The following is a 25775-nucleotide window of genomic DNA, read 5'->3' on the forward strand; positions in this document are numbered from 1 at the left end:
TTGAAAGTCGTTTCATATTTTATTTTCTAATTGCACTAGTTTGCATGTGATTTCTTTACATCATTTCCAAATGATGGGAAAGGAAACTTGCAAATCAGTCAGCACTAATGAGCTGTCATTAATCTATATAGTAAAAGGACATAAAGGGATTCATTAAAGACTTGAAAATGTTATCAGAGCTATTAATATTAATAAACTTTAATGTACTATAGAGCAGCTGAAATTCTGGAAAATATCTTCAAGCAACTCAGGAACTTCCATCTGTTAGTCTCATGTTTAATTAAATGAGGCTGGTAGCAATTAAAGATCGTGTTGACATGAATGTACTATATTCCACATGTTCCTTCTTTCACAGGAATCAGACTGCAAATAAACAAATGGCAAAGAGAATATAGAAGACATGCATCTTCTATCACACACAATCGTGGATATCAAGTGAAGAGGCAGACACTGCTGTAGGTGTTACACATCCAAAAAAAATCTATAAATCATGAATCCTCCCCCATAATTCTGTGAGGCAGTAGTGTTCTTATCTCCATCTTACAGGGTTTGGGGTACAGGCTATCTGAGCCCAGGACCCACGTTCTTCTTTCCAGCACACTGCCTCAGAAATACCTGGCAGCTGGGAAGACAAGTCCAATACACTCTCCAAATTGTGGTACTCATTTGATACCTGAGAGCCTAGTATCTTTTCACACTTGCAGTAAGACTTGATTCAGATTTTGTTCTTTTTTGACTAGGAAGAAAAAAAAAGCAAGGATAAAAGGATGGTGGTTGAAAGTAAACCAAAAACAAAGTAGTGAGCAAAAGTTCATGTGCATCCCAAAAGTCTAAGTGAAACTTATCCTTACTAAGCAGGATAACAATAAACATCATACCAACACAAATCCTTTTAATTATGACAGTCAGGTAACACAAAGAACCTTTCATTTCTGATACTTTTAACTGTCAAGCCAGTCAATACTGGATGTTAAATCTGTACACAGTAGAAATCTAGCTAGGTATTTTATTCAAAACATGCTTTTATCTATTTGACTACTCAGAATTATTCTGAAGTCAATACTGACAGCAGCTTATACTTATATTAAAGATGTCAACATCATAACTTAATGTTTATGTAAGACAGATGAGATTAAGCTAAAGTACAAGTCACAAAGAGTTTTATAAGCAACTATTTAGTCATGATTCCAGAGATGTGATGAGTAAACCAATGGCCATTCCTCACTAAAAGAGAAGCAATTCCACCATGCATAGTTTACAGACTCTTGAGGATACTTTTTAACGATAAGAAGCCTCTTTAGAAGATGGATGTTCAAGAAAGATTCAACAAACAAATCAAAGTTAAACAATCAAATCTTGGCAAGTCTTTTTACACACAAATGCTTGGTTTGGTTATTTAGTCACTTTAGTAAAACATATTTATATTGTAACTGGAAGTGGGAACAATGCACAAAAAATCCAACCTTCTCAAATTCATGAGTAGTAACTGTTATACCCTCTTAGGAGTAAAACCATCATTCTTAAGATTTCTCAAATATTTTATTCTCTTTCTTAGCATTATAGTATATTATAGGAGCCAAAGAATATAGCTAAAAAAAAGTAAAAACAAATTCTTGAGGACCACTTCCATTCCTTACTTGAAGTACAATCTAATCAATAGAACTATAAAATTTCCACATCAAATATATGTTAGTAAAATAATTCCCCCAAGTAGTGTTGCATGAGCTACAACTTTACCTCAACTATTTTAATCATGATTTGAGATTTTCCAGGATGCAACAGCACTAGACTGGGTGGTTACTACCTAGACAAGAAAAATATATCACCAGCAAATACATGAATTGGGGTCATAGTCATAATTTTAAAAACTCTCCAGATAAACCATATCTATTACAGGACTGAAGTAGAGAAACTAATGTCCGACTTATATTATCCTGAATAGGAACTGTATCACATATGCAGAGATCAAATACTCTTGATAAAATAACTTGGAAGGATCTATAGATACCATAAAATTTTCAAAATACTTTTATGTACAGGAGCCTAAATATCTTGGCTTTAGGTTGCGGGTGAAGACAATCGCTAAATAAATCTTTCAAGGCTGGTTTTCCATGAATATTAAAAACCAGCCGTTGGCCTCAGATCCATTCCACCTAGGTAAGTGTTCAGACATTCCAAAGAAAAGCAAACAGGTGTTACAACTATACATTCTATTCAAATTGCCATTCTTTAACTTAATGCTTTACAGTACCTCAGATTTTGAATCCAGAGTCTGCACATTTAAGAAATCAGAACAAGAGTATGATTCAAGAAGATTTGCTTATTTTTTTGAAGGCATGTGAAGGTATTTTGAAGCCATGTATGTGTTTACTGCCTTGTGTATTATATTTCATTACTAAAAAGTTCTTTGGAAATCAAGAAGAAAAATTCCACAATCTATACAATGTAGGTCTTTTTTTCAAGTTGCACATGATTTCAGTGTGGCTGAATAATTAGTCCAACCTTAACTTCATTTTTTGAGTTGATATCTAAAAACTGAATAAGGAAGCGTAAACAGAAATTCCCAATACAAGGGAAAAACAAAAATCTGTCCAAGTAAAATGTATCCTTAGCACAAAGTAAGGGCATAATGTAGTCTGCAGCATAATATTTTATTGTATTTCTCTTCCATTCGGAAACTGGAGACCATTTTTTTATTATTTCCTTCTCTTTCCTTAGCTTAGGGATAGGTTGAAAAAGGTTTAATTTGTACACGTTGTCACAAAATTAAAATCTCATTTATATATACTTTAACTGTTTATAAAGCACTCAAAATTGTAGCTTACATGTATATGACGTCTGAAAAATAACACTTTTAACATAATTTTTTGTTCTGTAAAAATATTTTACATACATGCACATAATCAATTTTTTGGTTGGGAAATTTCCTATCCATAGTAAGTTAAAAAAAAAAGTCAACAATTATATCAATATTTCCAATGATAACTGTGTGCCACCTAGTGATCAATTTCTGTAACTACCAACCTTACAAATTCAAAATTGTTATTAAAACCCAGTTTCTTAAAAACTACATTTTAGAAATGCTTTTTATAGATATATTTATGGCAAAATAAGATCATGAAAAGAATGTGTATGATACCAAAATTAGTATAAAAATAGCCATATACTACTTAAATATGAAAACCAGACTTATCATTTTTTACTTCAAATGCAGATTTCTGTCTTCCTTACATTTTAGGAAACACCTACGTAACTAGAGTATACAGGAACACACTGTACAGACTAGTCAAAACTAGGGCTTATTCAGAATCCATAATGAGTACAAGACAAATGGCTTATTCAAAACATCTATTTACTTACTGGAAGTGGTCAAAGCAGGATAGGCAGTAATGTATTTTTAAATAGATGTGGTCTTCTACCCATAAGCTCCATTACATCAAAAGAACAAGGTAGCCTTAACATCTCACTTAAGATCATTCAACATTATCAGTTTTCAAAGAAATAAATCAGTCTGCCTTAACAAACTGCAATCATGCTAATGAAATTTCAATCTTCTTTAAGGGTCACGGCCAAAATCCAAACTGCAGGACAATCTTCGGAAAAACTGGAATGTAAAATGCTGAGTTCCACTTAGATCTGAAAGAGAAAGGAACATCATAGTAAAGGAAGAAAAATCCTCACATTCCAACGCTACTACCTATGAGGAAGACTTTCACCATCGTAGGCTATCTGGGAAACAAGTCCATGCGCCAGGTTTGTCTAAGTCCCAGCCTGCCATCAATAATCTGTATCATCTCCTTGCTCATGTTATTTCTGATCCGCCTCCCTGCTAATGGCCTGAGAAAAGCAGCAGTAGATTGCCTAAGTGCTTGGGCTCCTGCCATCCACGTGGGAGACTCAATGAAGCTCCTGGCTTCAGCCTGGCTCTGCCTTGGCCACTGCCAGGCATCCGCAGAGTGAACCAACAGATGGAAGATTGACCTTCACTCTCTATGTAATTCTAACTTTTGAATAAATAAATAAATAAATAAATCTTTAAAAAAAGGAAAAGAGGGGCCAGCGCTGTGGCGTGGTGGGTAAAGCTGCTGCCTGCAGTGCCGGCATCCCATATGGATATGAGTCCCGGGTGCTATACCTCCAATCCAGCTCTCTGCTATGGCCTGGTATGGCAGTGGAAGATGGCTCAAGTCTTTGGACCGCTGCACCCATGTGGGAGACCCGGAAGAAGCTTCTGGCTTCGGACTGGCATAGCTCCGGCCTTTGTGGCCATTTGAGAGGAAACCGGGGGATGGAAGACCTCTTTCTCTGCCTGTCTCTGTCAGTCTATCTTTCAAATAAATAAATAAATCTTAAAAAAAGAACAGGACAAATGTGATCTAATTCTTCCTAGGTCAATCTGGTTACAGCGATGACTAGGATGCCTATAAACCATCTGGAGAAATAGCTTAGGTTCTCAGGTCATAAGAGAACTCCCCAGATGGCCATAATGGCCTAGGCTGGTCCAGGCCAAAACCAGGAGCCTGAAACCCAGGTTTTCCATGTGGGTGGCAGGGGCTCAGGTATGAGTCACATTCTGCTTTTCCAAGAGCGTTAGCAGGGAGCTGGATTGGAAGTGCAGCAGCTGGGACTGGAACCAGGGATCCAACATGGGATGCCAGCACAAACTGCAGCTTAACTCGTTGTGTTACAATGCCAGCCTTGTAGTGTTTAAAACTTTAAAATGCATATGCACACTGGGGTGTATTTATGATTATTCTAAATGGTTTAGAGATGCATCAAAATACAAAACAGGATGGGGAGTGGGGATCACTGTGGTACAGTCAGTTAAGATGCTACTTGGGATGCCTGCATACCATATCTGAGTGCCAGGTTCAAGTCCTGGCTACTCTGTACTTTCAATCCAGCTTCCTGATGAAGCACTTGAGAGGCAGTGGGTAATGGTCCAAGTGTACACGTTCCTGCCATCCACATGGGAAACTCAGGTGGAATTCCTGGCTCTAGGCTTTAGTCTGGCCCAGCCCTGGCTGTTGTGGGCACTGCTTTCAAATAAATAAATCAGCCTCCCCACACCCTGCCATGTTCCTGAGTTCCACATCTGCAGACTCAACCAACTGGGAATTATACAGTATAACAACTATTTACAATGTGTTATGCATTATAAGCAATTCACAGATGCAATTTTATTTATGGCACTTGGACATTCTTGGATTCTGGTATCAACAGAGGATTCTAGAATCACTCTCCCTTGCAGACTACACAGCAAAATGTCAATTGCAGAATTTCGGTAGCTCTCACATGTGGTGACTACATCCTATTCCCCCAAGACCAGGTGTGCATTTTTTGAAATCTGGTAATTTTATTGTACAATGTTGGTCAGGAACAACTTCTTTAGGTACTGTAAAACTTCAACTTTGAGGCAAATGAAACATTATTGGAATATATAAGGAGGTGGCTTGTGAACTACATTTTACGTAGAGGGTTGAAACCAAGGACCCAATACAGATCTAAGAGTAACTTATGATATCATCGTAATAATCAAATATTTTATACCACCAGATGACCAAGTTACAATTTCATTCAAATATAAACTTCTGTGAAGCAGAAGTACAGTGAGACATTCACTCCTATGGGCACTATTGCTTTACTGTTAGGAAAAATACTTTCCTCAAAGTAAACACACTAACCAGAAATCAAGAGGTTGCCAACAGTGCATACTCATCAGATACACTAACTGGCAACAGGCCACCATTTTAACAAGGATTTCAGTGTATGTTCTAATTCAATGCTTCATATCAAGTTGAAACAAGATTTTTCTTTCAATATACTAACAATTCAATTGTGAAGGAATGCCCCTTTGATAAGATCTTGTATTTCTCAAGTGCCTACTAAATTTAACAGCTATCTCTTCAGATATTTTTAATTAAACAAGTTATGAATAAAGGGCTTGACATTCATACTGCCAAAGCAATAACTAAGATTTTTCATGAGAAACACTGAATAGGATTTTAAGAATTCTAAAAGTAACAGACTGATCAGCTGGCCTCTAAATACTTTGGAATATTTCAATTCTTTGATAAGACTCAAAATATAGCAGGAAGTCTTTAATTCTTAGAATTAAAGGAATTTAGGGAAAGAGCAGGTTTCTCTCTGGATTTCCACGAACAGAAAGCAGAAAACGTGAGGTATATCTACTTACATCATCAATGTCTTCATCATCATCTCCAATGTCATCAAACTGGATTTCATCATCATCTCCAGGGCCAAATGTATCAGTTTCATTGATTTTCGCTAAAGATACAAACACATGCACTCATATAATTAAGATGTTATTAAAACGAGCATCTGCCCACTTTAAGAAGTGGGTCTGATACTCAATGTCATAATCCTAAAAGGATGCTCTCATCAGCCAAACTTGTAACAGTTCACAGTTTCGTTATAAGGAAAGCCTTCCTGGGGCCGGTGCTGTGGTGCAGCAGGTAAAGCCGCTGCCTGCAATGCTGGCATCCCATATGGGTACCAGATCGTTTCCTGGCTGCTCCACTTCCAATCCATTTCCCTGCTAAAGGCCTGGGAAAAATGGCCGAAGAATGCCCAAGTGTTTGAGTCCTTGCCACCCACATGGGAGACCTGGATGAAGTTCCTGGTTCCTGGCTTCAGCCTCACCCAGAGCTCACCATAGTGGCCATCTGGGGAGTAAACCAGTATATGGAAAATCTCTGTCACTCTTTCAAATAAATCTTAAAAAAAAAAAAAAAAAAAAAAAAAAAAAAAAAAAAAAGTAAAGGAAGAAAGCCTTCCAACATCTACTCATCAACCCTACTATACATAGCAATACACTATACAACAAAATTTCCCGGAAGGTCACTGCTATGTCAAATGGACAGCACTTGTGCTATAATTTTCTTTTGTTCACAAAGACATTTTTGGTAGCTTCCAATTACACTAATTCTGAAGCTTTTACAACTTCCAGGTGGGCTTCAAAGTTTGAGCACATGCTAACATTTTCTCAAGAGAATAGCTAATTCATTAATCAGACTCATCAATCACAAAGATTTAAACAAGACATCTATATCCATAAGCAATGAAAATGAGTAAGGACATGCTAGTCCTATTGCCAATATACTAACTAGCATTTTCTAGAAGATATGCCAAGAAAATAATTTCATAGTTAGGTAAAACCGTGCTTTTCAATATATACAAGAAGGGGCAGGCTTTATGGCACAGTGAGTTAAGCTACTACCTGGGATACCTGTATTGTCTCCCTATCAGCGTGCTGGTTTGAGCCCTGGCTACTCTGCTTCCCATCTAGCATCCTGCTAGTGCAATTGGGAAGGTAACAGATGACCAGCAAGTACTTGAGTCCTTGTCATCCATACAGAGACATGAATGGAGTTCTGTGTTTCTGGCTTTGCCTGGCCCACCCTTGACTGCAGCGGGCAACTGGGGAGTGAAGAAGTGTATAGAAGATTTCTTTCTCTGGCTCTCCCCCTCTCTTATGGTCATTCGAACAAAATTTTTTTTTTTAAAGCATACAGAGTGGAGTCAAAAATATTTGCCAAGTGAAAAATTCAGGCTCACAATATAGTATAAAGTACATTTCCCCTTTAATGAGGTTATCAGAAGCATTTTTGTTTTATGTTTTCTGTATTAAAAATGTATTACTGGGGCCGGCATTGTGGTGAAGTAGGTAAAGCAGCCATCTGTAATGGCAGCATTCTATATGGGAGCAGATTTGTGTCCTGGCTGCTCTACGTCTGATCTAGCTCCCTGCTGATAGTCTGGTAATGCAGAAGAGGATGGCCCAAGTGTTTGGGCCCCTGTCACCCATGTGGAGACCTGGAAGAAGCTCCTGGCTTCGGATCGGTGCAGTTCCAGCCATTGCGGCCATTTGGGAAGTGAACCAATGTCTTTGTCTGTAACTCTACCTCTCAAATAAATAAAAATCTTAAAAAAAAAAAAAGTTTTATCCAAAGTAGCCATGCTTTTGCACTACAATGACAGAACGGGGTAGTTGCAACACACACCACATGGCCTGTGAAGACTGAAGTAATCACTGCCTGGTCCAAGTTTGCAAATTCCTATCTTATATCACAGACTTTTTTCTATCTGCTAATAATGGGACACAGAAATTACAAATTCTAGGGGCAGCACTATGGTGTAGCAGGTAAAGTCTCTGCCTGCAGCACTGTACTTCACTTGTTTTCCCCACTTGGCCACAACGGCTGGAGCTGCGCCAATCCAAAGCTAGGAACTTCCCACGCAGGAAAAGGGGCCCAAAGACCTGGGTCATCTTCTATTGCTTTCCCAGGCCATAGCAGAGAGCTGGATTCGGAAGTGGAGCAGGCGGGACTCAAACAGGCGCCCATATGGGATGCCAGCACCGCAGGCGGCAGTTTTACCACAGCACCGGCCCCTGTACTCCACTTCTGATCCAGGTCCCTGCTAATGTGTCTGGGAAAGCAGCAGATGATAGTCCAAATACCTGGGCCCCTGACATCAATGTGGGAAACCCAGATGGAGTTCTGTACTCCCAGCTTCGGCCCAGCCCAGCCAGGGCTGTCGGCAGCCATTTCAGGAGTGAATCTGCAGATGGAAGATTTCTTTCTCTGTCACTCTGCCTTCTAAATAAATCTTTTTTTTTTTTAATTAAAAAAAAAAATACTACATTAGTATTTGGAGGGAGAAAACAGAAGAAAACCCTATGAGGGGGGCACTGTGGCATGGCGGGTAAAGCCTGGGAAAGCAATAGAAGACAGCTCAAGTCCTTGGGCCCCTGAAGTCATGTGGGAGATCCAGAAGAGGCTCCTGGCTTCGGATTGACTCAGCTCCGGCCTTTGCGGCCATCTGGGGAGTGAACCAGTGGATGGAAGATCTCTCTCTCTCTCTGCCTCTCCTTCTCTCTATGTCTAACTCTGACTTTCAAATAAAAAAATAAATCTTTAAAACAAACAAAGAAAAAACCCTATGGAGTATGGGTATTTGGCACTACAGTTTATCTACTGGCTGACACTCCTGAATCCCTGGGTCTAAGTGCTGGCTATGTTCCTGATTCTAGCTTCTTTCTAGCGCACACCCTAGGAGACAGAAGGTGACAGCTAAAATATCTGTGTTCCTGCCACCCATATAGGAGACCTTGAGTTCTGGGCTCCTGGTTTCAATTGGATCTAGCCCTGGCTGATGCAGGCATTCAGGGAGTAAACCAGGGGAAGGAATGTGTCTCAGTCTGTCTCTTCCTTTGCCTTTCATATAAAATGAAAATAAATAAGTAAAATTTAAAAAAACAAAACCCTATGGGGGCCGGCACCGCGGCTCTCTAGGCTGATCGTCCGCCTTGCAGCGCCGGCACCCAGGTTCTAGTCCCGGTCAGGGCACCGGATTCTGTCCCGGTTGCCCCTCTTCCAGGCCAGCTCTCTGCTGTGGCCAGGGAGTGCAGTGGAGGATGGCCCAAGTGCTTGGGCCCTGCACCCCATGGGAGACCAGGAGAAGCACCTGGCTCCTGCCATCGGATCAGCGCGGTGCACCGGCCGTGGCGGCCATTGGAGGGTGAACCAACGGCAAAGGAAGACCCTTCTCTCTGTCTCTCTCTCTCTCTCACTGTCCACTATGCCTGTCAAAAAACAAAAACAAACAAACAAAAACCCTATGGGATACTGATACAAGGATATGATGGTTTGAAAACTATAAAAATCAACAATACATAACTGTTTTCCTTCATTTTTAACACAGATGAACACTGACAATCTCTTGAGGAATTTTAAAATAAGTACCACAAAAAATTATTTCTTTGGCACCACACCAAAGTCCAAGGCTTATAAAGTATAACTCCTCACCAGAAGTACATTTATTATGAACAGAATTCTAGCAGTGAGGTACTGTAAGAAAAAAGCTTAGTTTGCTGATCCTTGCCATAAAGGGCTTTTGAGACCAGAAAATTGGAGAACTACTGTGGTAGCCTAACACTATACTAGAAATGATATAGTAGGTTCTAAGACACTATTCAACTGTACCTATTGGTTTTAGGAAGATGGTGTAATAGGCAGTCTTGAAACTGATCATGTTTAGTACAAAAATAGACACGCAAAATCCACAACATTCTACCAATATTTTTTCACCTAACCACAACATGTTAGTATAACTCAGACATTACCATGCTCTGGAAGCTCGCCATACGCCTTCAGACTTCTAGCTTCATCCGCATTGTATTTTAAAATTACGTCAGCTTTGTTATCCTTAAAGAGAGACAAGTAACAAGTAAAACTGATCATGATAAAATGCTATATAAAATTATTTTCAGATTGACAAAGCCTTTTCCATATTTTAAAGTTTCTTCATAACCTCTGAAAAACATCCTTGGATTTAACCAAGAAAGAAGGTTACTATACATGATTGAAAGATGGAACAATAAGCTGAGGAAAGATATTTACAGATCTCACTTTAATAAGAACTATGCACACTCGATCGTTTTGATTATTAACTATTATCCTTTGATTATAAGTCTTTTGAAACATCAAAGTTTCCTGGGACTGTAATTTGCAGGGTGATCAAGCACTGCAATTAAAAAAACCTGAGACTACTATAATGCTCTAAGGAAATACACTTTTCCATGTCTCTGTGCTGCTTAGGGTATGTCAATCAGAATTTCCTGTGGAGCTTTTATATCTCCTGAAGACACATTAGTACATGTGAAGTAAAGACAAGAATCTGTGCTTTAAAAACTTCTTCGGGCTTCTTGACACAAATATTCCACTCAAAAATAATGCCTTAGAATACCCACACTTCCTTCACTTGAAAAGAAAAGAATCTAAGTTGGCCAGTGCCGCGGCTCACTAGGCTAATCCTTCGCCTGTGGCGCCGGCACCCGGGTTCTAGTCCCGGTCGGGGTGCCGGATTCTGTCCTGGTTACCCCTCTTCCAGGCCAGCTCTCTGCTGTGGCCTGGGAGTGCAGTGGAGAATGGCCCAAGTGCTTGGGCCCTGCACCCGAATGGGAGACCAGGAGAAGCACCTGGCACCTGGCTTTGGATAGGTGCAGTGCGCCGGCCATAGCGGCCATTTGGGGGGTGAGCCAATGGAAGGAAAGGAAGAACTTTTTCTCTCTCCCTCACTGTCTAACTCTGCCTGAAGAGAAGAGAAGAAAGAGGAGAAAAAAGAAAAGAATCTAAGTTAGCAGAAAAAAAAAAGATTACTTTAAATTCGAAGGCAGTGGGGCCAGCGCTGTGGCATAGTAGGCTAAACCGCCACCTGCAGCTCTGGCATCCCATATGGGTGTTGGTTTGAGTCCCGGCTGCTCCACTTCTGATCCAGCTCTCTGCTATAAGCCTGGGAAAGCATAAGATGGCCCAAGTGCTTGGGCCCCTGCACCCATGTGGGAGACCTGGAAGAAGCTCCTGGCTCCTGGCTTCAGATCAGCACAGCTCTGGCCTTTGTGGCCATTTGCGGGGTGAACTAGTGGATGGGAAGACCTCTTTCTCTGTCTGTCTTTAATTCTACCTCAAAAATAAAATAAAATCTGAAAAAAAAATTTTTTTTTCAAAGGCAGTGGAATTCAGATCAGTACTTCTTAAACTTGTAAAGTATATAGAATTCCATGAACATCTTGTTAAATGCATGTTCTAAATAAGGAGGCCAGGGGTGGGGTTCAATAATCTGCATTTCTGGGGCTGGAGCTGTGGCGTAGCAGGTAAAGCCACCAACTGCAGCGCCAGCATCCCATATGGGCACCGGTTTGAGACCTGGCTGCTCCACTTCCCATCTAGCTCTCTGCTGTGGCCTGGGAAAGCAGTAGAAGATGGCCAAAGTCCTTGGGCCCCTGTACCCGTGTGGGAGACCTGGAGGAAGCTCCTGGCTCCAGATTGGTGCAGCTCCAGCCATTGAAGCCAATTGGGGAGTAAACCAGCAGATGGAAGACCTCTCTCTGTGTAACTCTGCCTTTCAAAGAAATAAATACATCTTAAAAAAACAAAACAAAACAAAAAAAGAGGCCGGTGATGCAGCTCAATAGGCTAATCTTCCACCTGCGGCGCCGGCACACCGGGTTCTAGTCCCGGTCGGGGCATCAGATTCTATTCCAGTTGCCCCTCTTCCAGGCCAGCTCTCTGCTGTGGCCAGGGAGTGCAGTGGAGGATGGCCCAAGTGCTTGGGCCCTGCACCCCATGGGAGACCAGGAGAAGCACCTGGCTCCTGGCTTCGGATCAGTGCGGTGCACTGGCCACAGTGGCAATTGGAGGGTGAACCAATGGCAAAGGAAAACCTTTCTCTCTCTCTCTCCCACTGTCCACTCTGCCTGTTTAAAAAAAAAAAAAAAAACACACACACACCACAACCCTGCATTTCTAACAAGCTCCCAGGACACAGTGATGTTACTTATCACCAGACTACCCTTTAAATGGCAAAGACACAGAAGACCAATCATGGGAGATTACAAATCAAAAGACTTAGTGCTGGCTGTACTGTACAGTTGGAATGTTACTCCTTTCACAACACTGCCGCCCTTACTGTCAAACAACCGTTCTTACATTGTTGCAATCAAAAGAAGAAAATGAACATTAAAATGCTATGAATTTGAAGCAGGCCTTCTCAATGTTGGGACCACTGATTATTTTGAAGGTCAGAAAATTCTTTGTTGCAGGATGTGATACTATGCATTGTAAGATACTCAGCTTCATCCCTGGTCTCCATCCACTACATATGCTGGCAATGCTTCACCCCTCCCTCAGTTCTGATAATCAGAAATGTCTCTAGACACTGCTAATGTCCTCTGGAGGGCAAAATAACCCATAGTTGAGAATCAGTGATTTAAAGTGAAGCTTTTCATTCTTTATTCTGGAATATATATTTAAAAATCAAAGTAGAATCAAGACTCTAAAAAGAGATAATTACATGGGGATGAATTTTAGCAGGTGGAAATCAAATCGAGTTCAGACTCTCAATGAGTCAGGGTAGAAACCACGAAGGGCAACAACCCTTTTTTCCCTAAGTGCTCATCTAAACTCATAGCACATACTTACGCCAGAATGTACATGATATAATTACTTGTGCCCTTGTCTTATTTTCTCCAATACCAAGCTGTAAGACTAGGTAGAATGAGAGCTTTAAACACTCATCTGTATTGCCTCAAGTAATGGTTCCCAAATTTTGATTAAAGATAACCAAACTAGCTCTTAAGAAACGGCTCTAGTAAACAATGAAAAATTTAAATATAGTATTTACCTGATAGTCTCGAAGACCAACCAATATAATGTCTGAGGTATTTATCCAAACCTATAAAAGAAAAGCCACTGTATGTTATACTTAAAAACAAACATTGGAGCTGGTGTTGCGGCAAAGCAGGTTAAACCACCACCTGCAATGCCAGCATCCCATCTGGGCAACAGTTCAAGTCTTGTCTGCTCTACTTCCAACCCAGTTCTACGTTAATCTATTTAGAAAAGTAGGGGAAAATGTCCCAAGTCCTTGGGACCCTGAACCAGTAGACGTGGATGAAGCTCCTGGCTTCTGCCTGGTCCAGCCCAGCCTTTGAGGCCATTTAGGGAGAGAATCAGTGAATGGAAAATTTCTGTGTAGCTGACTTTCAAATAAATAAATAAATCTTTTTAAAATAAATAAATAAAAACAAAGAATCAAGAAATTTCAGAACAATGACTGGTTTATAAATTAAATTATTTGTGAAGTGGTTATTATCTATTTCATGAAAACAAAACATTATGTGTTTTTATCTTCCCTTTCTTCATACTCCCAACCCCTACAGCTTCCAAAATCTCTTTAGATTGGAAACAGAAGGATTCACATACTAAATTAATGTGTGTGTGTGTGTGTGTGTGTTGGGACTTTCAAACAACCTGATAAATAAATAACACCTACTGTGACAGTGAACTAATCATTACTTTACCAGGCAACCCATTCATGATCACATTCAGGAAATTTAACATTAATTCAACATTTACTTAACATAATTCATAGTCATATTTTCTTAATATCCTTTCCTGCTATCTCCCCAGTCTCCACACCAGAACTGAAACAATGGTCACATACTGTAAACCATCAAATTTTAAGTCTCCTTGAGGATGGAATAGCTCTCCAGATGTTTTTTCATGACATTTTATTAAAAGCTGGGCTATTTGTTTTATAGAATGTCTCATTATTTTGGATTTATTCCTTCTCCATGATTCAGATTCAGGTTAAACCTTTTAGGCAGGGATACAACACAGATAACGCAAATGATTTTCTAAACAACAGAATTAACACTAAAGACCTTGCTGTTTAACATTATAGGTAAGTCAAACATAGGTAAATCCTCCAGGAACTTACAAAAATGAGGCCCTTGTCCCATAAAACCTATAAAGCATTTTCACCATAACCAATTTTATACTAGAATAAAGCAAATCTCCACACATACCTTTTTTCTCAATTTCCCTCTGATGTGACACAACCTCTTTACACCATCAAAACACATTGCTTCTAATCGTCCATTTCCCAACATTTTGATTACTTGAGCATACTCTGGACAGAGGGCAGGAATAAAAGAGTATGGGATACTGTTCACTTCTGATAAAAGCAACTAAATAACCCAAACAAAACTGACAAGTAAGAACACATAGGTATACTGAATGGGAATAAATATATATAGTAGTAAAAGCATAAATAAATACAACAGAGTTATAAACACCAAGTTAGTTAATGTCAGAATTAAAACCAAGACTCCAGTAGTATTTCACATGTTTGAATTATCTACTTATTTTTAATGAGTAGACTGGTAGTTGTCTTCATGACTGTATTCTCTACCCAAGTCAAGGCGGCTAGTCCAAAAAATGTACACTATACCTCATCAGTCTGTCACATTCAAATCCCTGGCCAGGTACGGGACGGGTGTTTGGTGCAGCAGCTGAGACTGCTTGAATACCCACATCCCCTAGGTTCGATCCTGGCTGTTTCTGATTCCAACTTCCTGCTAAGGGAGGCAGCAGGTGATGGCGCAAGTACTTGGGTCCCTGCTACCCAGGCGGGAGATCGACAGAGTTCTGCACTTTTGGCTTCAGCCTGGCCCAACTCTGGCTGTTTTGGGCATTTGAGAGTCAACCAGTGGACAGAAAATCTCTGCCTCTGTCTCCCAAAAATTTGGGCGGGCGCCGTGGCTCACTTGGCTAATCCTCCGCCTGCAGTGCCGGCACCCCGGGTTCTAGTCCCAGTTGGGGCGCCGAATTCTGTCCCAGTTGCCCCTCTTCCAGTCCAGTTCTCTGCTGTGGCCCGGGAAGGCAGTGGAGGATGGCCCAAGTGCCTGGGCCCTGCTCCTGGCTTCGGATCAGCGCACTGCGCCGGCCATAGCAGCCATTTGGGGGGTGAACCAACAGAAGGAAGACCTCTCTCTCTGTCTCTAACTCTGCCTGTCAAAAAAAAAAAAAAAAAAAAGAAAGAAAGAAAATAAACAAAAATTTAAGAACTCTGCCCAACTGTGACTGGCCTTTTTCTCAGAACCTTTAGAAGAAATCTTACAAAATTTCAATACATTTGGCAAAAGAAAGGGGTGTAAACTTTTAACAACCAAAATCTTGCTAAAAGGGTACCCAGGAATCCAAAGGGTTGACATTTGGAAGTAAATGACTCAGAATACACTGAGCCTAGTACCCTCTCAAGTGCCTTAACATGGTTGGTGAGAGGGGCCAGTGCTGTGGCATGGCAGGTAAAGCCACGGCCTACAGTGCTGGCATCCCATATGGGCATCGGTTCAAGTCCCAGCTGCTCCACTTCCGATCTGGCTCTCTGCTATGGCCTGAGAAAGCAGAAGGCCCACGTCCTTGGGCCCTTGCACCCACATGGGAGACCCAGAAGAAGCTCCTGGCTCCAGATTGGCCCAGCTCCGGCCATCGCGGCCAACTGGGGAGTGCACCAGCGGATGGAAGACCTCTCTCCGTCTGCCTCTGTTAACTCTGCCTTTCAAATAAATAAATAAATCTTTAAAAAAAAAAAAAAGTTTGGTGAACTCAGAGGGGAAACTCTTGCAAAGTGGGGAAAAAATATCAACAATTATTAGCTGTCCCACTAAAGACAAATGCTAATAGAGGCAAGAATGACTAAGGCTAATCAAAGGTCTTTTAGCCTGAAAATTTGTTTCATTTTTAGTGGTTTATCTGTACAGCATGAATAAATTCACCAAAAATTCTGTAAAGGGAGTGGGCATGTTTCCTGACGGCTGACATCTATGTCCCCGTATCGGGGTAGCTGGATTTAACACTGGCCTCCAGTTTCTGTCTCGACATGGCTTCCTGCAAAATGCAGACGCTGGGAGGCACTGGTGATGGCTCCTCAAGTATTTGGGTTCCCAGCTCCCATCTCCAACCCCAGCAGTTAGTCATTTGGATATGAACCAGTGGACGGGAGCTCTCTCTACCTCCACTCCAATCCCCCCCTCAAAAAAATGAAAAATACAAAATCAGTAACAAGGTAATACAGTTCTTTGTTAAAGTGCTGAAAATTATTGGGACATCAGGAGAAACAGGGCTATGGGCTATACCATAGATGTAGCTTTAAATTGCCTAAGTATGGTACACAATACATTGAAGTCATGTGCTCTGAGGAGACCTATGATGAAAGAAGTAGCAGGTCTTCAACTAAACAGAACCACATACTGGCACTGGAGAAGGGGGAGGTTTTCAACAACCTCGAAGTCATCCTTCAAAAACCCATGGTCTAATGAACACACTGTGTAGCACCACTTACCAACAAAAAATCCCATCATTATTCCAAATAACAGAATTGTGAAGTACAGCTTTGCAGGCTTAATTCCCTCTGAACTATACAATTAATTCTTAGTTATAATTCAAGTGCCTATAGAAAACAAGGAAACTTGGCTGGCGCTGCGGCTCACTAGGCTAATCCTCTGCCTAAGGCGCCGGCACACCGGGTTCTAGTCCCAGTCAGGGTGCTGGATGCTGTCCCAGTTGCTCCTCTTCCAGTCCAGCTCTCTGCTGTGGCCCAGGAGTGCAGTGGAGGATGGCCCAAGTGCTTGGGCCCTGCACCCGCATGGGAGACCAGGAGAAGCACCTGGCTCCTGGCTTCAGATCAGTGCAGTGCGCCAGCTGCAGTGCGCCACCCGCAGTGGCCATTGGGGGGTGAACCAATGGAAAAGGAAGACCTTTCTCTCTGTCTCTCTCTCTCTCCTCTTTGCCTGTCAAAAAAAAAAAAAAAAAAAAAAAAAAAGAAGGAAGGAAGGAAGGAAACTTGCATGTTTCCAGAAATACCACCAATCCTCAGTACAGACTGAAAAGATCAGGAAATGACCAAGAAATAGAGAAGAGCAAAAGGGACATGAGATTTACTACTAGGATTATTTACAGATTGAAATTCCATACTTAAAAAAGATATTTCTAAAAAAAGTCTTAACAGGGCTGATAGAGTGGTGTAGCAGGTTAAGGTAACACCTGCAATATTGCCATCCCATATGAGCGATATAGTTCAAGTCCCAGCTGCTCCATTTCCAACCTAGTTCCCTGCAAATGCACCTGGGAAAGCAGCAGAAGATGGCCCAAACACTGAGCCCCCATCATGATGTGGAGACCTAGATGGAATTCCTGGCTCCTGGCTTTGTTCCTGCCCAGCCCCAGCTGCTGCAGTCACTTCAGGAGTAAATGAGCAGAAGGAAACACTCTCTTTCAAATATAGAAATCTTTAAAAAATTCCAGAAGGTGGCTCACGTTCTTGGGTCCCTGCCACCCACGAAGGAGACCTAGATGGAGTTCCCAGTTCCTGGCTTTGGCCTGGCCAAGTCCTGGCTGTTGAGGGCATTTTGGGGGTGAACTAGCAGATGTAAGATTTTGGTCTTTCTCTGCAACTTTGCCTCTCCAATAAATCAATCTAAGAGTCTTAACTTGTGAAAAAGCTTACCTTGTCCGTCCTCTTTGAATACCAGCTCTCTTTTTTCAGATTCGTTCTCGTTCTTACCTCTGCGCCTGTTTTTACCTCCTTTACCTAATGGTTTAAAAAAATTAAAGAGGAAGACATTAATTGTCTGCAAAACAGTATGAAAAGAAACTAAATTAAGGATTACAAAAACAAAAGTTCAACTAATTTGGTTTTTACCTAATTTGGTTATTTAATCATATTAAGATTACATTCACCAACCATATTAAACATTAATGTATTATCATCCTTCTACCCTCCTTGGAATTTCCTTTTGGGATGTTTCTGACATAAAATACAACAGCAAGTATTACATAAAGTTATATAGAAAAATATTCCACTTTAGCACCCTCCTTTCCAAAAAAAAAAAAAAAAAAAAAAGTACAACTCCATACATACTCTTCTAAGTTGAAGTCTTACTATGCCTTTTTAAGATTTTATTTATTTGAAAGGCCAAGTTACAGATAGGGGAGGAGGTGGAGAAAGAAACATTTCATGCACTGGTTCACTCCCCAAATGGCCACAAGGGCTAGGGCTGGGTCAGGCAGAAGCCACAATCCAAGAGCTTCACTCAGGTCTCCCACATGGGTGCAGGGGCCCAAATACTTGAGCCATCTTCTGCTGCTTTCCCAGGTGTACTGGCAAGGAGCTGGATGGGAAGTGGAGCAGCTGGGACTCAAAATGGTGCCCATATTGGACACTGGCACTGCAGGCTACAGCTTAACCTGCTGCCCCATTCCACCTCCACCTTTCACTCCCTCCACCTCCACCCCTTAGGTGTCTTCTGAAGCCAGGTCCTATACAAAGAACCTGATGCTTCCAAAATAAAGTGAAGGAGTGTCTAGACAAAGAATTCTGGTTTTCCAAACTTTCAGTAGCAGGGTACTATAAATATTGAAATCCCTACTCAAAACAATTTATGCATGAGTGTTTAGCACTTGGGACACTCATATCCCATATCACAGGGGTTCCATTTGAGTCCCAGCTCCACTTCAGATTCTAGCTTCTTGCTAATGTGCACACAGGGTGTTAGCAGGTGATGGTTCAAGTGTAGGGTCCCTCTGATCCATGTGGGAGACCAGACTGAGTCCCAGGTTGCTGGTTTTGGCCCAAGAACCAAACCAAGCATTCTGGGCATTTGGGAAGTGAACCAGCAGAAGGAAGATCTGTCTGCTTGTTTCCCTGCCTTTTAAATAAAAACAAAAAACTTCTTTTTAAGACAAATTTAGTCCTTAATATCTGTTTGTGTTACATGACCACACTGACAACACCCTTAAATACTATGCAATTACAACCTGTGTTTACTCAGTCGGCAAATCAGGGAATATCACTTATTCCTGCCTTACCAACTGAGTTCACTGAAGCTCCGAAGTTAAGTAACTCATCTAAGACTTGTCGATGAGCAGGGATGGCCAGATTCACTCCTAACCCCTTTCTGCTTTTAGCTCCCACCATGAGGGTATTTTGTTCCCATTCCAGAACCTAAGCCACATTGGTAGCCATTTCCAAAACGTGGGAGAAAGCCTCTAAGTGGGAGTGATACCAAGGGACTCATGTCAAGAGCTTGGAAACAGAAGAAATTCACAACTAGAAAGAATCAAGAATATGGAACTGGAAGTGGGTGTCTGGCCCAGGGGTTGATATGCATGTGCTACATGGGAGTCCAGGGGTTAGGTTCTGGGCTCTGGCTCGTAATTCCAGCTTCCTGCTAATGGAGATCCTGTGAGGCAGCAGTGATGACTTACGTGATTGGGTTTCTGCCACCCTTGTCAAAAACTTGCACTGAGTTCCCGGCCCCCAGGCTCTGTGGGTATTTGGAGAGTGAACTAGCAGATGGGAGCTCTGTCTCTTTAAATCAATTAGTTTTAAAAAAACCAATCCAGATACTACTCAAAAAAAAAAAATAAAATAAAATAAAATAAAAAGTTGGGCAGGAACTTGGTGTAGCAGTGGGGTGGCCTGCATCCCATCAGGGAGTGCCTAGATGGAGTCCCAGCTAAGCACTTCCAATCCACCTTTCTGCTAATGTGCACCCTGGGAGGCAGCAGATGGGAGCCCCAGTACTCGGGTTCTTGTTTCAGTCAGGCGTAGCCTTTGCTGTTGCAGGCATTAGGGAAGAGACCCAGCAGATGGAAGATCTCTCTCCCTCTTCCTTTCAAATATAAAATAAAAATTAACTGGTTACTACACAGACAACACCTTGAATCAAGTGCACCTACTCTCTCCTGGGCAAGTGTCACATTGCTCTATGCTTCTGACCAAGAAAATTAAGAGTCCACTATCTAAGGCATTCTTGGAGAGAGAAATGTATTTCAAGCCATTATTTTTATCAGATCTTCAGACTATAGAGTAGATGCTCCAAATAGGGGCAGGATTATTCATAACTGCTGTTTATTGATTATATATCCGAATTTAACAATTCTTCAAATGAACCACCTATGAGCAGCCCAAAGGATTGGTGATTTTAAAATTATATGTAGTGGGGGCCGGCACTATGGCATAGCTGGCTCAGCAGCCATCTGCAAGGCTGGCATCCCACATGGGCACCAGTTCTAGTCCTGGTTGCTCCTCGTATGACCCAGCTCTCTGCTATGGACTGGCAAAGCAGAAGATGGCCCAAATCTTTGGGCCCCTGCACCCGCGTGGGAGACCTGAAAGAAGCTCCTGGCTCCTGGCTTCAGATTGGCACAGCTCCAGCCGTTGTGGCTAATTGGGGAGTGAACCAGTGGATGGAAGACCTCTCTCTCTGTCTCTATCTGTAACTCTACCTCTCTAATAAATAAATAACATCTTAAAAAAAAAAAAAAAAGTCCTGTTCCCTTGGAACCAAAGGGGAACCTATTAATTACCTAAGGGTGGAGTCAAAAGAGGGGTGACTCGGTGCAACAAATATTTATTGAGCATCTCCCAGGTGTCAAGTCCTAGCAACTCAATGTGATTAAGACAAATACTATTCCTGCTCTTTAGAACTTATACTGGAAAACTCATCACCAGAAAGAAAGCGAGGATAAGATACCTACTGATGTTAGAAGAAATCAGGATTGCATGGATTAAAAGAAAATTATAAGGCTTTAAAAATACTGTTTATCATCTCATCTTTCCTAGAAATATTAGAAGTCCCTGTCACAAAAAAATCTGCAAGTCAGATTTGTGACGGCAGCAAGGTGGCAATGTCCTGTGGGAACCACACGTGCACAGATCTTCAAGTACCCTCAGGGACAGTGGGTAGCGACAGCTGCTTAAAGGAAATGTCAAGTAGGACAGAACCAAGGAGGCCTGGGGCAGGGGAAGAAGGTCCTAAGGATGAATAATCAAAGATGCCGTCCTGTGACTGTGCACTATGCCCCTCTCCCATGGGAAACACAATGGTTTTCCCACTTCGACGAGCACACTTGTCTTCAAGAAACTGTAAGTAGCATAAAATGACAACCACTACAACTACGGAAAGCATTTCTTTTAGGAGCGCTCTGCTTGTAAAGAGTGGCCCTTCCACTTTGGAAAACACAAACGTCCTGCAGTCTGACCATTCGTGAACGTTTCGCTTCAGAGTGCAGGGAACTTAAAGGTCTTTGTTCCCACGATATACACGTGATCGAAAGCAAAAGTGGAAAACTTGCCTTAAATATGGAGCAAGTCTTCTGGGGGGAAAAATAAAGTTAAACACTGGGAAGGGATGGAGGAGAGTAAATCTCCAAAGACGAAGCTTTTCAAAAACGCATCGAGGTTTCGCCCACTGCTGACAAGGGGCAGGGAGCAGCCTGAACAATACGGAACAAGTGCCTACAGCGAAGCCGATGGAGGAACATGGGATGGTCGCCAGAGCAAGCAACCCCCTTTTAAAGTTCAGAACTGCTCCCGGGGCTGGACTCTCAAGCCCCGTAAGGACACAGGGGCGGATCGGGAAAGCCCAGGCCGCCTCGGGAACATCCCGCCCCTGGTCCCCATCACGCCGCGGTCAGGCTGGCGCGAATCAGAAGCAAAACCCCACGTTCTCCCTCAGGAGGCCCTACAAAAATGGCGTCGGCTCCACCCCACTGTGAGCAAACTGGGAAATACGAGTAACTTTCCTGCTCCTCTCCCGAGCGGAGAGCAGCGTGCGGGGCACCCAGCCTCGGGCACGGAAGGCGAGAGGGAAGGTCACTGCGGCTTGGGCCACCCGGAGGCCGAGGGCAGGCCGGGGGAGGCTCGGCCGAGCGCAGCCGCGGTCCGGGGTCCGGGCGGCATTACCTTTATTCTTTGGCATGGCGGTGACGGTGGCCTCGCGGCGTTTCTACTTTCTTTCCGGATGGCTGTAGTGCGGCGGCGGCGGCGGCGGCGGCGGGGTCTTCTCCGGGGGGCGCGAGGGCCAGCGAGAGGGAGCGCGCGGAAGGAAGCAAGCGCTGGGGAGCGTGTCGCGTGCGCGGGTGTCTCGCGGCCGAGTTCTTCCCAGATCCACCGGCGCCCACGCTCGGCAGCAGCAAATGGCGTCGCCGCTGCTTGCGTAGCTTTTCCCCGCCCTCCCGCCGCCGGCGGAGACCGCTGCTTGCGTAGCTTTTCCCCGCCTCCCGCCGCCGGCGGAGCCCGCCTCCTGGCTCTATGGCGCAGGCGTGGCCGACTGACCTTTATTGTTAAGGCCGAGTAGACGCGTTCTGGGAGGGTTCGCAGAGGGCGGGAGAGAACGTGGGGGGGCGGGGCCGGGAGCCCAAAGGAGGAGCAGTCGCGGAGGAAGTGGGCGGGAGCTGCGTCATAGTAAAGGGCGATTTGAGCGGGCGCCCTCTGCTGGCTACCGCCGGCCTCCTGCCGCTTTGTAATAAAACGCGACTCCGGGGCTGACAAGTTGCTGATTCATTAACCTCAAAGTTAGTTGAGTTTTAACGTAGCTCCCAATCTGGGAATTTGACAGCAAGGGCAAGGCCTTTCCTGTCACCCATTACCAGAGCGTTATGCGTGACATTTGTTACTGCTTTTGAAGTTTCTGTCTTCCCTGCCTCACTGCACAGCATTCGAGGCGGAGACCACATCTATTGCTTATCACTGCTAGCACTTTGCAGAGCGTGTGGCACGTAGCAGGTGCTCAATACACACCGGAGGAAAGGAAGTGAGAGGGGAAAGAAGACTTAAACTCGGTGTTCTCGGCTGAATCCTGTCCGGCCCAAAATTCATATGTGGAAATGGTAAGGAATGTGACTGCGTTTGGAGATGGGGTCTTTAGAGAGGTGACTCAGTTGCAATGAGCTCATCAGGGTGGACCCTAATCCAGTCTGACTGGTGTGTCCTCCTAAGAAAACGCTGTTAGGACACAGGCAGGGAGGGGGAACATCACGTGACCAAGAAGGCAAGCCCAGAAGAGAGGCCTGAGAAGAAACCATCCTTGCGGACACCGTGATCCTATAGATTTCTAGACCTGGAACAGTGAGGAAAGAGATTATGTTGCTTAAGCCACTCACTCTTGTGATGCGTCTGTCACCTGTCACGGAGGGGAGGGCAGTTGCTGGAGCGAGTCTCATGGGTTCTTTTGCTCAGCTTAGCATAGAAAGAAAAAGCCTGGAAACAATTTGCAAAGAGACAGAAACTTTTATTCAATCGGCAAGTGACAGAGAAAGCGTCTGCTCCGAGAAGAGCCCAGGCGGAGTGCCCGAGCGGGACACTGGCTTCCAGGAAGTGTCCCGGGTTTTTAAGGCATTGCTGTCTGCCCATTGGGTCATCCTATCGGGGTGCCCATTGGACAGGGGGTTTCACATACATATGTTGATTGGCTTGGGGCTCACGGAGATGGGGGGGAGTCTCCTGGAGACTGTCTCCTTAATGACTCAGACCCCTCCTCTGCTAGCTCTGGGTGAAAGACTGCAGCCGCCCTGAAGGTGTGATTTAAGGCCACAAGGTCACACAAGATAGCCTGGATCTCCTGGAACCAGCCTGACTCTCCCCAGGGGCTCGGCCCCTTCCCCTGCCAGCTGTGGGTGAGACTGCACCCACCCTGAAGGTGTCATTTAAGGCCGCAAGGTCACACAGGCATCACAAGATGCTGTTAGTGGGGGAGATCCAGTTGGTCTGGAGACAGGCTTTGCAGCCACAGCTGGCAGCCTGCTTGTGAAGGACATTCGACCTGTGTGTGCAGGGGCCCACAGACTCCCAGCCCCCCTGGCTGGCCTCAACTTTGTTATGGGAGCCCTAGCAGACTAATACAGCTGATGATGCTGGGCAAATTGCTTCACTTCTAACAACATTTGCTTTATTAAAAATGTGTTCATTGGGGTTGGAGTTGTGGTACAGTAGGCTGCCTGAGATGTCGGTATCCCATATGAGTGCCAGTTTGTGTCCCAGCTGTTCCACTTCCGATCCAGCTCCCTGCTAATAGCTTGGGAAAGCAGCAGAAGATGGCCCAAGTGTTTGTGTCCCTGCCATCCATGTGGGAAATCCAGATGTAGCTCCTGGCTCCTGGCTTTGGCCTGGCCCAGCCCTAGCCATTGTGGCCATCTAGGGAATGAACCTGCAGATGGAAGATCTGTTTCTCACTCTCTTTCTGTAACTTTGATTTTCAAATAACCATGATGAATACATAGATAGATCTGCTATCCCTAAAGACCCACAACAGCCAAGGCTGGGTCAGGCTAAAGTCAGAAGCCGTGAACTCAATCTAGGTCCCTCACATGGGTGACAAAGATCCACTTTGGGGACCGGTGCTGTGGAGTAATAGGTTAAGCCTCCACCTGTGGCACCAGCATCCCATATGGGCACCAGTTGGTCTCCCTGCGGTTCTTGTGATCCAGCTCTCTGCTATGGCCTGGGAAAGCGGTGGAACATGGCTCAAGTACTTGGGCCCCTGCACCCATGTGGGAGACCTGAAGGAAGCTCCTGGCTTCCAGCTTCAAGACCGGCTGTTGTGGCCATTTGGGGAATGAACCAGCAGATGGAAGATTTCTCTCTCTCTAACTCTGCCTCTCAAATAAATACATAAATGTTAAAATAAAAAGAGAGAGAGAGAGCGCCACTTTAGACATCAAATGCTGCCTCCCCGGATACATATTAGCAGGAGCTGGGATCCAGACTCTCTGATAAGGCAGTGTAGGTGTCCCAAGTGGCAACTTGCCCATGGCAGCCAATGCCCACCTCATAAATTTATTTTATTTATCTTTTAATTTATTTTAAAGACACAGAAAGAGGTGGAGAGTGAGGGAAGGAGGGAGAGAGATCTTCCACATGCTGCTTCGCTCCCCAAAAGGCTGCAAAGGCCATGGCTGGTCCAGGATGAAGTCAGGAGCCCAGAACTCCATCCGGGTCTCCCATGGGGTGCAGGGCCCAAGCACTTGAGCCATCCTCCACTGCCTTCCCAGGCTCATCAGCAGGGAGCTGGATCGGAAGTGGAGCAGCTGGGACTGGAGAAGGCACTCTGTGAAATGGGATACCAGTGTCGCAGGTGGTGGTTTAATCCACTGTGCCACAATACAGGCCCTTGTTTTTTTTTTGTTTTTTTTTTTTGTTTTTTTTTTTTTTGACAGGCAGAGTGGACAGTGAGAGAGAGAGACAGAGAGAGAAAGGTCTTCCTTTGCCGCTGGTTCACCCTCCAATGGCCGCCGCTGCAGCCGGCGCACCGCGCTGATCCTGGCAGGAGCCAGGAGCCAGGTGCTTTTCCTGGTCTCCCATGGGGTGCAGGGCCCAAGCACCTGGGCCATCCTCCACTGCACTCCCTGGCCATAGCAGAGAGCTGGCCTGGAAGAGGGGCAACCGGGACAGAATCCGGCGCCCCAACCGGGACTAGAACCCGGTGTGCCGGCGCCGCAAGGTGGAGGATTAGCCTATTGAGCCACGGCGCCGGCTAGGCCCTTGTAAATCTATTTTAAATATGTCACCTTTCTACAAATATCATCAGGGTTTTAACATCATCTCTTTAGGGAAATGGACAGACT

The 25775-nt window shown here is 43.9% G+C and overlaps 1 protein-coding gene across 6 annotated transcripts; it reads right to left on the bottom strand.

The window, feature by feature from the left end:
- On the bottom strand, positions 1 to 22428 carry EIF1AX (eukaryotic translation initiation factor 1A X-linked). 6 transcript variants are annotated; one of them, XR_011385630.1, is made up of 9 exons: positions 22117 to 22428; positions 17875 to 17958; positions 14393 to 14496; positions 13207 to 13257; positions 10148 to 10229; positions 6197 to 6288; positions 3361 to 3636; positions 1738 to 1804; positions 1 to 736 (listed from the first exon to the last, which is right to left on the bottom strand). XR_011385630.1 is itself a non-coding variant. In XM_070067186.1 (7 exons), exons 1-7 carry the CDS (start codon positions 22130 to 22132, stop codon positions 3631 to 3633), a joined length of 435 nt encoding a protein of 144 aa, XP_069923287.1. In that variant the 5' UTR covers positions 22133 to 22428; the 3' UTR covers positions 1 to 3630. The 6 variants fall into 6 exon arrangements, 2 of the variants coding, with proteins under 2 accessions (XP_069923287.1, XP_069923288.1); XR_011385631.1 differs by lacking the exon at positions 1738 to 1804; XR_011385629.1 differs by having other exon boundaries at positions 1 to 1804.
- Between the last annotated feature and the right edge of the window lie 3347 nt (positions 22429 to 25775).

The sequence above is a fragment of the Oryctolagus cuniculus genome, chromosome X (assembly GCF_964237555.1).
Source record: "Oryctolagus cuniculus chromosome X, mOryCun1.1, whole genome shotgun sequence".
In the NCBI taxonomy this organism is placed as follows: Eukaryota; Metazoa; Chordata; class Mammalia; order Lagomorpha; family Leporidae; genus Oryctolagus; species Oryctolagus cuniculus.